This window comes from Tasmannia lanceolata, unplaced genomic scaffold (genome assembly GCF_043159265.1).
Source record: "Tasmannia lanceolata isolate RefF3 unplaced genomic scaffold, GAP_Taslan_0.1 ptg000257l, whole genome shotgun sequence".
Taxonomy (NCBI): Eukaryota; Viridiplantae; Streptophyta; class Magnoliopsida; order Canellales; family Winteraceae; genus Tasmannia; species Tasmannia lanceolata.
Window position 1 is genome coordinate 66,018 of NW_027518932.1, and position 13,589 is coordinate 79,606.

Sequence of the window (13,589 nt, forward strand, 5' to 3'; positions counted from 1 at the left end):
GCGCAGCAACCCTCTACTGCCCTTGAGAAGCCCCCCTTAGGTACTAGTAACCCCTTTTTGTAGCTGAAAACCCATCACTTTGAACTTGAGGACCATCTTCTGGATTTGATGGACCCTCCAAGGGTACTTCTTCTACCCCATTTGAGAGCTCATAATCCCTTCTGTAATACCATGCGCAGCTCCCCTCTACTGCCCTTGAGAAGCCCCCCTTAGGTACTAGTAACCCCATTTTTGGAGCTGAAAACCCATGACTTTGAACTTAAGGAACATCTTCTGGATTTGATGGGCCCTCTAAGGGTACTTCTTCTACCTCATTTGAGGGCCAATAATCCCTTCTGTAATACCATGCGCAGCTCCCCTCTACTGCCCTTGAGAAGCCCCCCCTTAGGTACTAGTAACCCCATTTTTGGAGCTAAAAACCCATGACTTTGAACTTGAGGAACATCTTCTGGATTTGATGGACCCTCCAAGGGTACTTCTTCTACCCCATTTGAGGGCCCATAATCCCTTCTGGTGTGATTTATTTAAGAAAATATTATATCCTTGCCAGATCTAACATGTGAAACTAATTTCTGGTACATTTCGTCTTTAAACTAGATTTGGTATTGTGACCTGTATACTTGAAATGCAATGTTCACTTAAGTGCAATTATTTGCATGCTTTAGTCTGGTATTAAATGTACTCTAAATAAAAATGTTATCATCTTCTTGTCATGTTTAAGTCTTAACCATATCATATACTCCTTTTGCAGACAAGTTCTCAATCAGGAAGCTCATATTTTGTTCTTTCAAGACCAGAGTTGTCTGGTTCACCTCCTCAACGTGTGCCTCCCAATGTTTTGGTTAAGCCGGCCTCTACTTATTCGCCTTAAGAAGCCCCCTTTACGTAGTGGTTCTTATGATATCTTGTTGGCCCTTTGCAGGTCTTCGTAAAGTGGCACGCACAATGGTTTCTGTACTGTTACACTATGATGGCATACTGAAGGATGAAGTTAATTGTGAATATGTTGGTGGGAGTAAGAAATTCTTATTGGTAAGTCCCCGAATGAATCTTAAAGAATTGGAGGCTCTAATCCACAGTCGAATTGGGAGTATTGCAGGACGGGTGTCACTATCCATCAAATGTCGATATGTTGTTGATCCATATATAAGCACTCTAATCGACGTTGATAGCGATGATATCTTCCAAACGTTGGTTAAGGTGCTTGAGAAAGATACTTTCAACTCTGTGATGCTATACATAACAAAAATTAACAATGGCCTATACAATGTCATACCTTCTACTTCAAGAGGGCACCCTCCTCGTTGGTTTCGTCACCTCTAACCTTGCAAATGGCGAAAATCGGCTCATATCAAAGGTCCTCAATAAGGGTGATGTGTTTGTGTTTCCAATAGGTCTCATTCACTTCCAATTCAATGTTGGACAGACCAATGCGGTGGCCATTGCCGCTCTGGCAAGTCAGAACCCAGGTGTGATCACCATAGCTAATGCCGTCTTCGGATCAAACCTGCCCATCTCCGATGATGTTCTCGCCAAGGCCTTCCAACTTGACAAGAAAGTAGTTGATTTTCTTCAGGCACAGTTCGGGCCCAAAAACTAGATGACTACCGACAAGGATCCCATGCATTAACTACCATAGTGTATTGGAATATGCAAACTTGATGTTTGCATTTCTTAAAATAGTAATAATAATACAGTCTGAGTATGTCACTGGGGAAATCAAGGGATTGATTGACTATACAATCTTGTTTTTCATGAATTCGTCTCTCTCTCTCTCTCTCTTTCTCTCTCTCTCTCTCTCACACACACACACACCGATCATGAAGTCTGCAACAGGATGATCCTAACCCACTGATGGGAAACAGAAAGTCAAAGTGAAGCCCAAACTTAAAGCGAGGGATACACTACACATTCTGATGGTTATCTTTTATAGTTCATCACAAAGAAATTCACATAGGGTTCATCACAAGTGATTTGGAACCACACAAAGTATACTTAAGACAAGGTAAATAATCAAGGATTCATATTACCACAAATCGATAAGAGCCAAAATAGAACATACAAAATTTACATGTAGAAACCGAAACTGAAATGTGAAGCATGGCCACAATAATAAGAACCGAAATAGGAGGCAAGGACCAATGTGAAGTAAAATAGGCATAGAATGAGTAATCAGAGAATCATTTTGCCAAGATACGAACCAAACAGGATCAAATCACATCCCGAGACTAAAAATGTAGCTGAAACTGAAACATGCAACGAGAAGCATGGTCGCGTATTTCAAAAGTTCACAGTGGAGATTTACAAGCATGATCAAACACAAGTAACTAAGATCAAAATATACGAATGAACAAAGTCGCGATATTCAAAAGGATTCATATATCACGTGACATAAACGATGTCTTCATCATAGTAGACCAAAACTGAAAATTAGCACCTTTAAACAAAGGAACGTTTTGCTGAAAACTTGAAGAATTGGTATTGCCTGCCATATTGCCAACTTACCGAACCCGTGCCGGTCTTCTTTCGAAATTGTCCTCAGCCTTTCTGCTCTGATACCACTATGTAGAATTTAAAGAACAAGTAATACAGAAACACAGAAGAGAACAGAACACAAAAGAACTTTATTATATTGCTGAATGTATTTAACACACACGAAATAGCCTTTCAATAAGACTTTGACTTTGTATCTCGCGGCCAATCCATAAAGCATGTTTCCTATCTACTTTTAACCGATACAACACTACTCCAATCCGGTGTCTCTCTCTCTCTCTCCAACGTGCATGAACTGTTGGTGGGCCCAATAATTAATTTGTTTTAATTTGTGAGGAAGGTAGGTCCCACCATAGGATGATCCAAACCATCCATTCGATGGCCCACAACGTAAATAGGTTGCACCGCGAAATATTATTTCCAAAGCTCTGATCTAAAGAGAAACCTCTATAGATTTGAGGGTTGCGATCATCCCTTGAAAATGATATTTTGAAAATGATATTCTGGAGTGAAACCTATTTAAGTTGTGGGCCATCGAATAGATGGTTTGGATCATCCTATGGTTCAGGTCTTACAGTAACATTAAGGCCCAATTGTAGGTAGGGGTGGTTATTCGGTTTTAACCGAACCGAATAGACCGAAATTTAGTAACCGAAATAATTTCAGTTACCAAATTTCGGTAACCGAAACCGAACCGAATAAAAATTCGGTTATTCAGTTATAACCGAATAACCGAATTGTAGGAGAAATAGAGGGGAAAAATTAAAATCTCGGTTTGGATCGGAGGGCTAGGATCATCCGATCAGAATGATTTTTTGAGCACAACCTAATTAAGTTGGGATCAATCAAATGGACGGTTTTAATCATCCTACGGAGTGCACATATAGCACTTTTTTTTGGAAAAAAAATGGTTTTCATCCATAATTTTGGTTATTCGGTTAACCGATTTTTTTTTTAGAAAACCGAAACCGAATTTCCAAAAAAAAAAAACCAAAACCGAACCGAACCGACCAATTCGGTTCGGGTATTCGGTTTTAACCGAATAATGCTCACCCCTAATTGTAGGCCCCACTTATATTTTTCAAAATGAACTGTACGGTCCACACAATAGGAGGATCCAAGCCGTTCATTTGATGGGCCGCAACGTAAATAGGTTGTTCCCCCAAAATCATTTCCACGGGATGATCTCAAACCTCCGATCTATAATATTTTGGGGTGCAACCTATTTATGTTGTGGGCCATCAAATGGATGGTTTGGACCATCCTATGGTGGGGCCTACCTTGCTTGATGTAGTGTTGTACAGCTGTAGAGTAGAGTGGGGTGATTTTATCCTGGAAGGGGAGAGAAAAAGGAAATGACTGCTTCGTCGGTAAAAAGTAGATGGGAATCGTACTTTATAGTTAGTGGGCTGTCGAGAGGGAAACTAGCCTCCAAGGGGGCCGTCAAGGGCGAAAATATCAGCGCCCTAAAAATAAATTAACATGCAATAGGAGTTTTGTATGCTTTCTAGATGACTATACGATGGACTTGAATTAGGTGGGCCCCACAAGTTTTTAATTACTTCATCTAACAATCTCGCAAGGGGGTTTTCCACATCACAAGTTCACAACTACCTCGTCACCTAGTTTAGTGAAATGACGTATACTCAGCTCAACAAATCAATAATTAGTGGGAACAGAAACTTTGAAAATGTATAAAACTGGACGTGGCATGGAATTGCATTGTTCTCTGTCGTTGGAGGATACACATCCTTGGATAAGCAATTCTTTGGATTGGCCTCCTTTCATATATAATTTCAAGACGAAAATGCTAAAATGAATGGTGCCCTTGCAAAAAACCATCTGCATGGGCGCTCCTATTGGGACTTCTGATCAAGGTGGATTTCTTTTTCCATTAATTTAATATCTGTCCGTGCCATTTTCATATTTTTCTGTGCTCTTTCAAATGATTTTTGTTGGGATGGACCAATGTGGAGCGACCTTTAGCTGGTTTTTGCAAGGCAGCCATTCCCATTATCATTTCTCTAATTTATATATGGAATAAACCCCTTGGATTAGCTACATATAGAGTATGCCTTTCCCGCTCAATAAGTGGTGCCCTTTTTCAGATAAATAGGGCATTAATTAAAGGGAAAAATACAGGATACACCCCCTCAACTAGGGCGAAATTCCACTTCTAACCCCGTGGTATCGAAGGTACCAAAGGCAACCCCTCAACTTTCTGACATTTTTAAGTAGATCCCCTACTTTTCACCCTATAGTTCAAAATCCATCAAAGACACCCCCTAACAATTTATTCGTTCCTGTACACCCCGTCATATAACAAGCATTATTGAAAACTAAGGGGGTGTCTTTGGTACCTTTGATACCACGGGGTTAGAAGTGGAATTTTACCATATTTGAGGGGGTGTATCTGTAATTTTCCCTTAATTAAATTATCCAACCTAATGAAAGTCAAGTTGGGAAAAAAGATGTATTAGGTAGTAGTAGATATACTATTGGAGCCATATTGGTACAAATATATAGATAAGGGCGTCTTAGTTGCCCCCAAAATTTATGATATTAAGTTATTGAAAAAATCGTTTTTAAATTCTTTAAGACGTTTTTTGAAAAATTTGCCATCAGTGGGTTAGGATCATCCTACCATAGTTTTAGCGTAGATGATGGATGGCCTTTCGGTGTGAGTGGGGGTCCACCAGATCAACAGCTTCAACGATAGAAAATCGACGCCATTTTTTTTTCTCAAATTGCATATTTGAAAAACAACCAAATGGTAAAAGGAGTTTAAAATATATTTATTATTTTATTTACAATCTAACTAAGATTTCGCAAAGAATCTTTAATAACGAAGTAACTAAAATAAAAATTTTTAGAGATGCCATAAGTTTTTTTTTAATAATTACAAGTGAAATTTTAATTTCTACCTCATTCCTCAGCATATCCATCCTTTTGTTTGTGCTTTCTTGGAAATGACTATTTTCAGAGAAAGGCAAACAAAAGGTGGAAATGTAGCCATTCTTAAGAAAAGATTAACAAAAGGAGAAGGAAATGCTGAAGAGGGGTCGGGAAAAATCAATTTCCTAATTAGAGTGGTATTGGCCAACCTTAAAAAAAGGTCTGCAAATTAGCAATGAAATGGGTAAGTATTTTGGGAATATATACATGGTATAAATAGGGTAGGCATTGTTTGAGGCCGTGTGGGAGATCACCCAGTTTGATTTCAGCATGTCCATCCCTCGGCTAATAGTGTAGCGGACAGTTTTGCGAGAGATGGAGTGAATTGGATCTTTGGTTTTCTTCCTGCATAATATGTCGTTTTTTATTTTTCTTTGTATACTTACGACCAGCTCGGTCGTGGGGCTCGCTCCACTTATTAATTTAGATCTTACCATTTCAAAATATTAAAAACAAAATTTACACAGAAAAACAAGTCCGACGACTGCTTCTATTCTTTGCTGGAAAAGATCTACTTGGATAAAAAATTAGATTAGATAGCGTAGTTGTTAAACCGTGTATTGATTTGGTAGTAACAAGACCATTTCCATGAAATCACATGACCCCTAAGCCATGCATCTCTCTATCTATCTCTCTCTCTCTCTCTGCTATAAATATGCACCCTTTCTAAGCTTCTTCCACACCGTCAAAACACTTGCACCCAATACTCTTCTTTAGATTGATAAAATGGAGAAGGCTACTCCCCTCCTTGTACTTGTACTCCTTTCCTTGGCATCTTCTCTTACCTTTGCCGCTGATCCCAGTCCTCTACAGGACTTTTGTGTTGCTGACAATATGTCTCCAGGTACAAATGCTTTTTTTTTATTTCTCAATTTAACTTCCATTAGTATCATGATAATCACGTGTTTGTGCAAACTCAATTCCATTTTTGGTAGGTATTGTGGGGTTTGGCTAGATGACTTAAGAAATATTGTTATTGCATTTACTCTGCGTGTGGACACCGGCCCTACGTGCATGGGTTATGTTTTTTTTTATTGGCTGATCTTTTTTTGATGTTTTTCCTTCTCAGTGTTAGTCAATGGCGTGGTTTGCAAGGACCCAATGCTCGCTCAAGCAAGCGATTTCTTCTTCCCAGGGCTTGACATGCCACGCAACACAAATAACCGAGTTGGGTCCAATGTGACCGCAGTGAACGTGGTCCAAATACCAGGACTCAACACTCTTGGCATCTCCATGGCTCGCATAGACTTTGCACCCTATGGACTAAACCCTCCCCACACACACCCAAGGGGCACTGAGATGATTGTAGTTCAAGAGGGCACCCTCCTCGTTGGTTTCGTCACCTCTAACCTTGCAAATGGCGAAAATCGGCTCATATCAAAGGTCCTCAATAAGGGTGATGTGTTTGTGTTTCCAATAGGTCTCATTCACTTCCAATTCAATGTTGGACAGACCAATGCGGTGGCCATTGCCGCTCTGGCAAGTCAGAACCCAGGTGTGATCACCATAGCTAATGCCGTCTTCGGATCAAACCTGCCCATCTCCGATGATGTTCTCGCCAAGGCCTTCCAACTTGACAAGAAAGTAGTTGATTTTCTTCAGGCACAGTTCGGGCCCAAAAACTAGATAACTACCGACAAGGATCCCATGCATTAACTACAATAGTGTATTTGAATAAGCAAACTTGGTGTTTGCATTTCTTAAAATCGTAATAATAATACAGTTTGAGCATGTCAATGGGACAATCAAGCGATTGATTGAATATACAGTCTTGTTTTTCATGAATTCTCTCTCTCTCTCTCTCTCTCTCTCTCTCTCTCTCTCACACACACACACACACACACACACACACACACCCAAATCCGAGATCCAGGCCGGGCAAACGACGGTGCCTCATACCTACAACGCGACCCTCACAATCTGGTAAGGTAATTAGAATCATATATCGGAAATAAATCCAGGCATATATCAGAGTAGTAAAGCCAATGTAAAACTAAAACATCGATATCCATCAATACTATTAAAAGATGTATACACGCTCAAGTGCAAATTACTAGTCCTTTGACCAAATAAAACGAGGGTACGCTCCCACTCCAGATCTTTGCACAAGTCCAATTTCAATATCTGAAAATTTTAAACTACGAGTGAGCTAACGCTCAGATAGTAAACAAGCATTACTCTAGCTGGGTCTAGCATGGTAGGGAAACAGAAGGCTGCAACAGAAAGTCAAAGTGAAGCCGAAACTTAGAGTGAGGGATACACTACACATTCTGATGGTTCAACACAAGTAATTTTGAGCCACACAAAATATGCTTAACACAAGGTAAATAATCAGGGATTCATATTACCACAAATGGATAAGAGCCAAAATAGAACATACAAAATTTGCATGTAGAAACCGAAACTGAAATGAGAAGCATGGCCACAATTATAAAAGCCGAAATAGGAGGCAAGGAGCAATGTGAAGTAAAATAGGCATAGAATGAGTAATCAGAGAATCATTTTCCCAAGATACGAACCAAACAAGATCAAATCACATACCTAGACTAAAAATGAAGCTGGAACTGAAATATGCAACAAGAAGCATGGTCGCGTATTTCAAAAGTTCACAGTGGAGATTTTACAAGCAGCATGATCAAACACAAGTAACTGAGATCAAAATATACCAATAGACATAGTCAGGATATTCAAAAGGATTCACTTATCACAAGACATAAACAAGGTCTTCATCATAATATTTTCAAGAAGATCAAAAGTTTGAACCTTCTTCCAAAAATGATTTTAGTAAAGAACTTGAATATTTGAAGAAAGAAAATGAAACCCTCAAGGAAGAAAATGAGGGATTAATTCTTGAATTTTCTTATCAAATTGTTGAATTAAAAAGTGATCATGAAAATTAATAAATACTCAAACAGGGAAAATCAAGAAGAAATTAATGATTTTTTAAACCAAATTCAAGATCTTAAAAGAGAAAATGAAAAGTTGAGAATATGTCTAAATAGGTTTATTAATGGGGATAGAATTGTAGACATTATTCTTAAAAGATCTAGATGCACAACTTACTATAGAACATATTTTGCATCTAGAAGGCATGCTAACCCATCCATAAGATGTCACTATTGTGGATCTTATGGACATTATAAATTTCAATGTGAGCATAGAAATCAATATTCTAAATGGGTTAGAAGGAATGGACCCAATAAAACTTGGGTTCTAAAAGCTCCAACATGAATCATTGTTTGAGTTTTTACTCAGATTTAGGGGCTGGAGCTAAAAATTGAAAAATCTTTACAATTTGAAAATGAATGTTGAAAATCATTTTGAGATGATGAGTTAAGCCGAAGGTTGAACTTAAAATGAAAATTCTAGAGTCCTTGGCAATTTCTTTTTGAAAACCCCCTCTTATATTGAATTTCTAAATAAAAAAAGAGGGAGTTGTAGTTTTAAATTCTATTTGACTAAGGCGAACCTAAAACTTATGTATTAATATTTCAAAACCCCTTGATATTTTGATATGCTCTCATCTCTTCTTTATGTGGATGACAAAGGAGGAAAGAAATTTGGTGTTATGTTTTAAAGTTCTAAGTTGGAATATCATTTACTTCAAAACATATTTTATTGGAAAATCCCTTGTATGATGTCATCAAAAAAGGGGGGAGATGTAAGCCTAATTGTTCAACCCTTGGCTATCTTCTATTTTATGATGATTCAAAACACAAATGATTATATGTACTAATTGTGTTTGTTATTTAAGTTGAAGGTTCGTCAAGGTTCAAAGTCAAAGCAAGAGGAGATCCATGAAGTTGAAAGGGACTAGAAGACACAATTTGAAGAAGATCAAAAGTCAAGTCTTGTGTCAAATAGAATGTAAAATCCAATCCCACACTTAGGATCCAAACAAGGCATCAAAAGAGGGTTAAAATACCCCAAGTAAGCTAATGGAATGAAGAAAATCAAGCGGACCAAGTTCCCAAGGCAAAACAATAGGAAAATATGAAATGGCCAAAATTCAGGGGGGGGACGGTCGATCGAGACATGGTCGGTCGACCGGTGCCATTCTGATATAAAAAAAAGGAAAAAAATACATTTACACCCCCTCTTGTTTCTGACAACTCTAACCCTGACTTTCAAAACGTGACAAGTACACCCCCTGAGGTTTCAATTTGTGACAAGTACACCCCCTCCTTCAACTGTCCGTCGGTTTAACCTGATAGAAAGACTAAAACTAACCATGGTTAATATTTTGACGCCAGAAACACCCTCATTTGCAGAGGGATTAGGGTTACGCCATTTTCCACTGCTGCCGTCGCCACCTTCGGCCACCGCCGACACCTCCGGCCAGCGCCGTCACCTCCACCACAAACAATGAAACCCCACCCATGGCTACATCAAAGCCACATTTCAAGAAAAAAAATAAAACAAAAAAAGCCCTAAAATATTAGGGTTTATGTGCAATTCATGATAATGGTGCGAATGAAGATAAATAAAACTCCTAAATCAAGGGTTTATGTTGATAAATAAACAAGGGTTTGAATCAAACCCTAATTTCAGTTTTTAAGTAACCCTAATTTCAGTTTTTAAGTCTGAAAACCTTAATTTTCAGTTGGGGAAGACGAGGGCATTTTGGTCATTTCTACCTCGCCATCTACTCCGTCACGTTAAAACAACTTCACGGGGTGTACTTGTCACGTTTGAAAGTCAGGGTTAGAATTGAATGTGTTAGAAACTAAAGGGGGTGTGTCTGTATTTTTCCCTTAAAAAACATGAGAGAGCCTCTGGCGGTCCACCGTGAGTGACTTCGCAAGTATTTTAAATAGCCTAACGGCTAGTTTAAACTATCCATTACAGAGCCGTTGGGGGTGTCCCAAATGGCTAGTTTTTGGGTTTTTGGCTATAAAAGGGTTCTCAAACCACTTAGACAAAATCAACAAGCTCTAATATACACTTAAAGCATCTCTTGAGTGAAAAGTCACTCCTTGTGCCTCTCTTCGAGAAATCTTATGAGGGATTGGATTCAAGGCTTAAAATTGTATATCTTTATGAGAGCATCTTGTGTAATTGCCTTTGAACAATGCATTCCTTCATTCTTTTAATCTTATATTTGGCAAGTAATCAGAGATGCAGAGCCTTCTCCGAAGGTGAGTGTTGGGAGACATAGATCCGTCTCCGTCGACAAGTGTTGAGGCGCAGAGCAACCTCGTTGTATTGGTTTGATCTTCACCGTTAAGAACAGATTTTAGTGACCATCAACAGTTGTGGTGGAGATGTAGGTCTGGGGTTTTAAACCGAACCCCTATTAAATCTCATTGTACTCCTTCCCTTATCTCCTTTACTTTACTTGTGCATTGATTTTAAGTTCTTTGTGTTTATTGTTAAAATTTTCTTTGATTTAATTTCTTAATCAATCCTTTAAAAGGGCACAATTTTATAAATCTAATTCGCTTCCCCTTTGGGTTGCAATCACCTAGGCCTACACATATTTATTTTCAGATTCCTTGCAAGATTCCATTGCCGCCATGTATTCGGGCTCGGTACAGGATAATGCAACCGTTGGTAGCAAGTTTGACATCAAACTAATAAGACCATTCCTAAACTCGAATACATTACCCATAATAGATCTTCCTTTGTTCATAACATTAGCATAACTTGCATAAAAAAAACCATGCAGCGACTTCGAATCCTTCTCATATGTGATAGCATAATCACTAGTACCTCTTACATAGAAAAGCGCTCATTTGACTGAAACTCGGCAGTGGAATCAATATGCACGGCAGAAACAAGATTGAGCTAAAGACAAAAACTTTTCGATCCACCAACTGAACCAAGATCTTAGTTGCTAGATTAATCAATGTTTATGAATTGAAATTCGGATGGTTAAGGACATTTACCAATTGGTTGACCGATACTGCCAATCTCTGCTTGATCTACTCCCCATTAGGTACCCGACGTTTCTGAAACCCAAGCTGGTCCGGAAGTCGAAGTAGTGGCTTCTCAAACCGTGCGGTTGAAGGAGAAATAGGAGAGAACTTGGAATCCTCTCCCAAACTAAAACCAATAAGGCTTTCAAGTTCTTCTAAAGAACTAGAAATAAAACTAGAAGCGGGAAAAAGAAAGGAGAAAAATGAAATTGGGAGGGGAGATGGGCTGGACGAATTTTGCATATGGGTTTCCAAATTGTTCAAGTAATCCAAATTGTCCACCCATCCCCTCCGTTTATAGAGTTCCCTCTAGCAATTCGTTCCCTTGTATGTGTCCCCTTGATTTTGGAAACTAAATTCAATTAAAACTCTCTGTTTCTTAAACATGTAAAACACATGGATACTCAAAATGATTTTTTCTTATTGAATGTTACCAATAACCAATGGGACTTTTAGAAATAGGAAACCTTCTCCAACTCAAATTCTCTCTTTTCCTTTTTAAATTTCCACCAATAGGAAATTAGAATAAATCAACCAATGGGATCTCTCATAACTCTTATCCAATAGGATTTGAGCATTTAATAAGCACATGTTAATTAAGACATGTACACACCATAATATGGTGTATCTCATCTTTAATACATGTGTGTGCACCCTATGTATGGTGCTCTTCCTCCCTGTATCACATATAGTGGATCCAATCCATATCACACATACGATCAAATCTGAAACCCATATTGTCCAACAATCCATAAGGGTCTAGCGAGTTGTGAGTGTGATCGGCCTAGGGATCCAATGATCATTCTTACAGGGTCCACAATGGGCCCTACTGTGATCTCACGCAATGTAGTCCAACTACGATAGCATTAGGCAAGTGACCCCCACCATGACGTTACCCTGAAGAAGACCATTAGATCAAATTACTCAAATCACATCCAATGTGTAGTCCTTCCTCCAATCCTTCATTTACCGAGTTGGGTCTTGTGGAGGGTGGACATCAATTACCCCATGGGCTCACTCAATGGTATACCTTTCTATCTATCAAGCTTGGGCCCGCAAATGCATTTGCAGCTCCCTTTTGAAACAATCAATGTTTTTGAAAAACTTTGATAAACAATTTATCAAACGGATTGGCCAGTCATTATTTAATGGCCTAGCTGAGATCGAAATTGAATATGATTTTCCTCTATAGGAGGGGTGGAGGATTCCATGATGGGTATCACTATTGATCCCACGGGTTTACCCCATGACCCAGCACTACCAACTGGTAACCCCGGACCGGGGACTATTGTTAGATAGACCAAAGCCATAAGGTGCGCCCACAGACTAAAATTATCCCTCAGGTCTAAGGACATATCCAAGGGTCCTGTCTGACAGAATAACCTTATCCAATTCCTTGTCCACAGGTTATTCTACGAAGCCATCCGTTCAGTGTGTGATCCAATCATTTCGCCCATTCCACCTACTTAGAATCAACTACCCCAGTGACCTAGATAGGCCACCCCAATGCGTATATGGAGGCAGGTTCGATTCTAGTTGTGTACAGGTACGAGATGTCCAATCTCAACCCCAACCAAGAACATTCTAGGTCTGCAAAGAACCTGAAGATCATATCTCCCCACCACATAATCTCAATGTGCATGACCTATCCTACGATGCTACCTAAGGATAAAGGTGTGCCTAGAAGCACATTAGGTTAATGATTTATCTATCTTTTAAGGGTTTCTAACATCTAAAACCTAAGGCTCCATGGGTTGACTAGTCTCATGCTTGGGTTGCATTCATGGAAGAGAATTGTGTCTCCACCCTTAAACAATTGGGCATATAAGTTAATAATATATTGTTGCCAGGCATATTCTCACGATTCACTCCAACAAATACCCAATAGATGTCATGTAACAATAAATAATAGTTGCAACATTACAACAACTGGATTTTGATTAGGGCACACACCCTAACAATGACGGCTTCTGAATGCGCTTTACCCAGATTCCCCATAAACCGGCTTAAAACTCCAACCGCGTAAGTAATTTTTGGCCTAGTATATACCATGGAAAACATCAAGCTCCCGACAAGGGTAGCATATGGGATTCGATCCATTTTCTGCACATCCTCTTCCAATTTTGGGCACTGATTGGAACATAACTTAAAGTAAGCTGCTAATGTGTCTTTATCGGCTTAGACTTGCTCATCCCAAACCATTCAAGCACCTTTTTTATAAAC

The 13,589-nt window shown here is 39.0% G+C and overlaps 1 protein-coding gene across 1 annotated transcript; it reads left to right on the top strand.

Annotated features, from left to right (window-relative positions):
* Positions 1-6,141: 6,141 nt before the first annotated feature.
* LOC143867508 (germin-like protein 8-2) lies at positions 6,142-7,160 on the top strand. Its single transcript, XM_077376111.1, has 2 exons — positions 6,142-6,292; positions 6,518-7,160. The coding sequence occupies exons 1-2, from the start codon at positions 6,175-6,177 to the stop codon at positions 7,072-7,074; spliced, it is 675 nt and encodes a 224-aa protein (XP_077232226.1). The 5' UTR covers positions 6,142-6,174; the 3' UTR covers positions 7,075-7,160.
* Positions 7,161-13,589: the final 6,429 nt, after the last annotated feature.

Bases quoted from the DNA above. Each gene is read 5' to 3' on its own strand.
- LOC143867508 (XM_077376111.1), top strand. From the start codon at position 6,175: ATGGAGAAGGCTACTCCCCTCCTTGTACTTGTACTCCTTTCCTTGGCA. The intron at 6,293-6,517 runs GTACAAATGCTT...TTTCCTTCTCAG, and splicing joins TGCTGACAATATGTCTCCAG to TGTTAGTCAATGGCGTGGTT.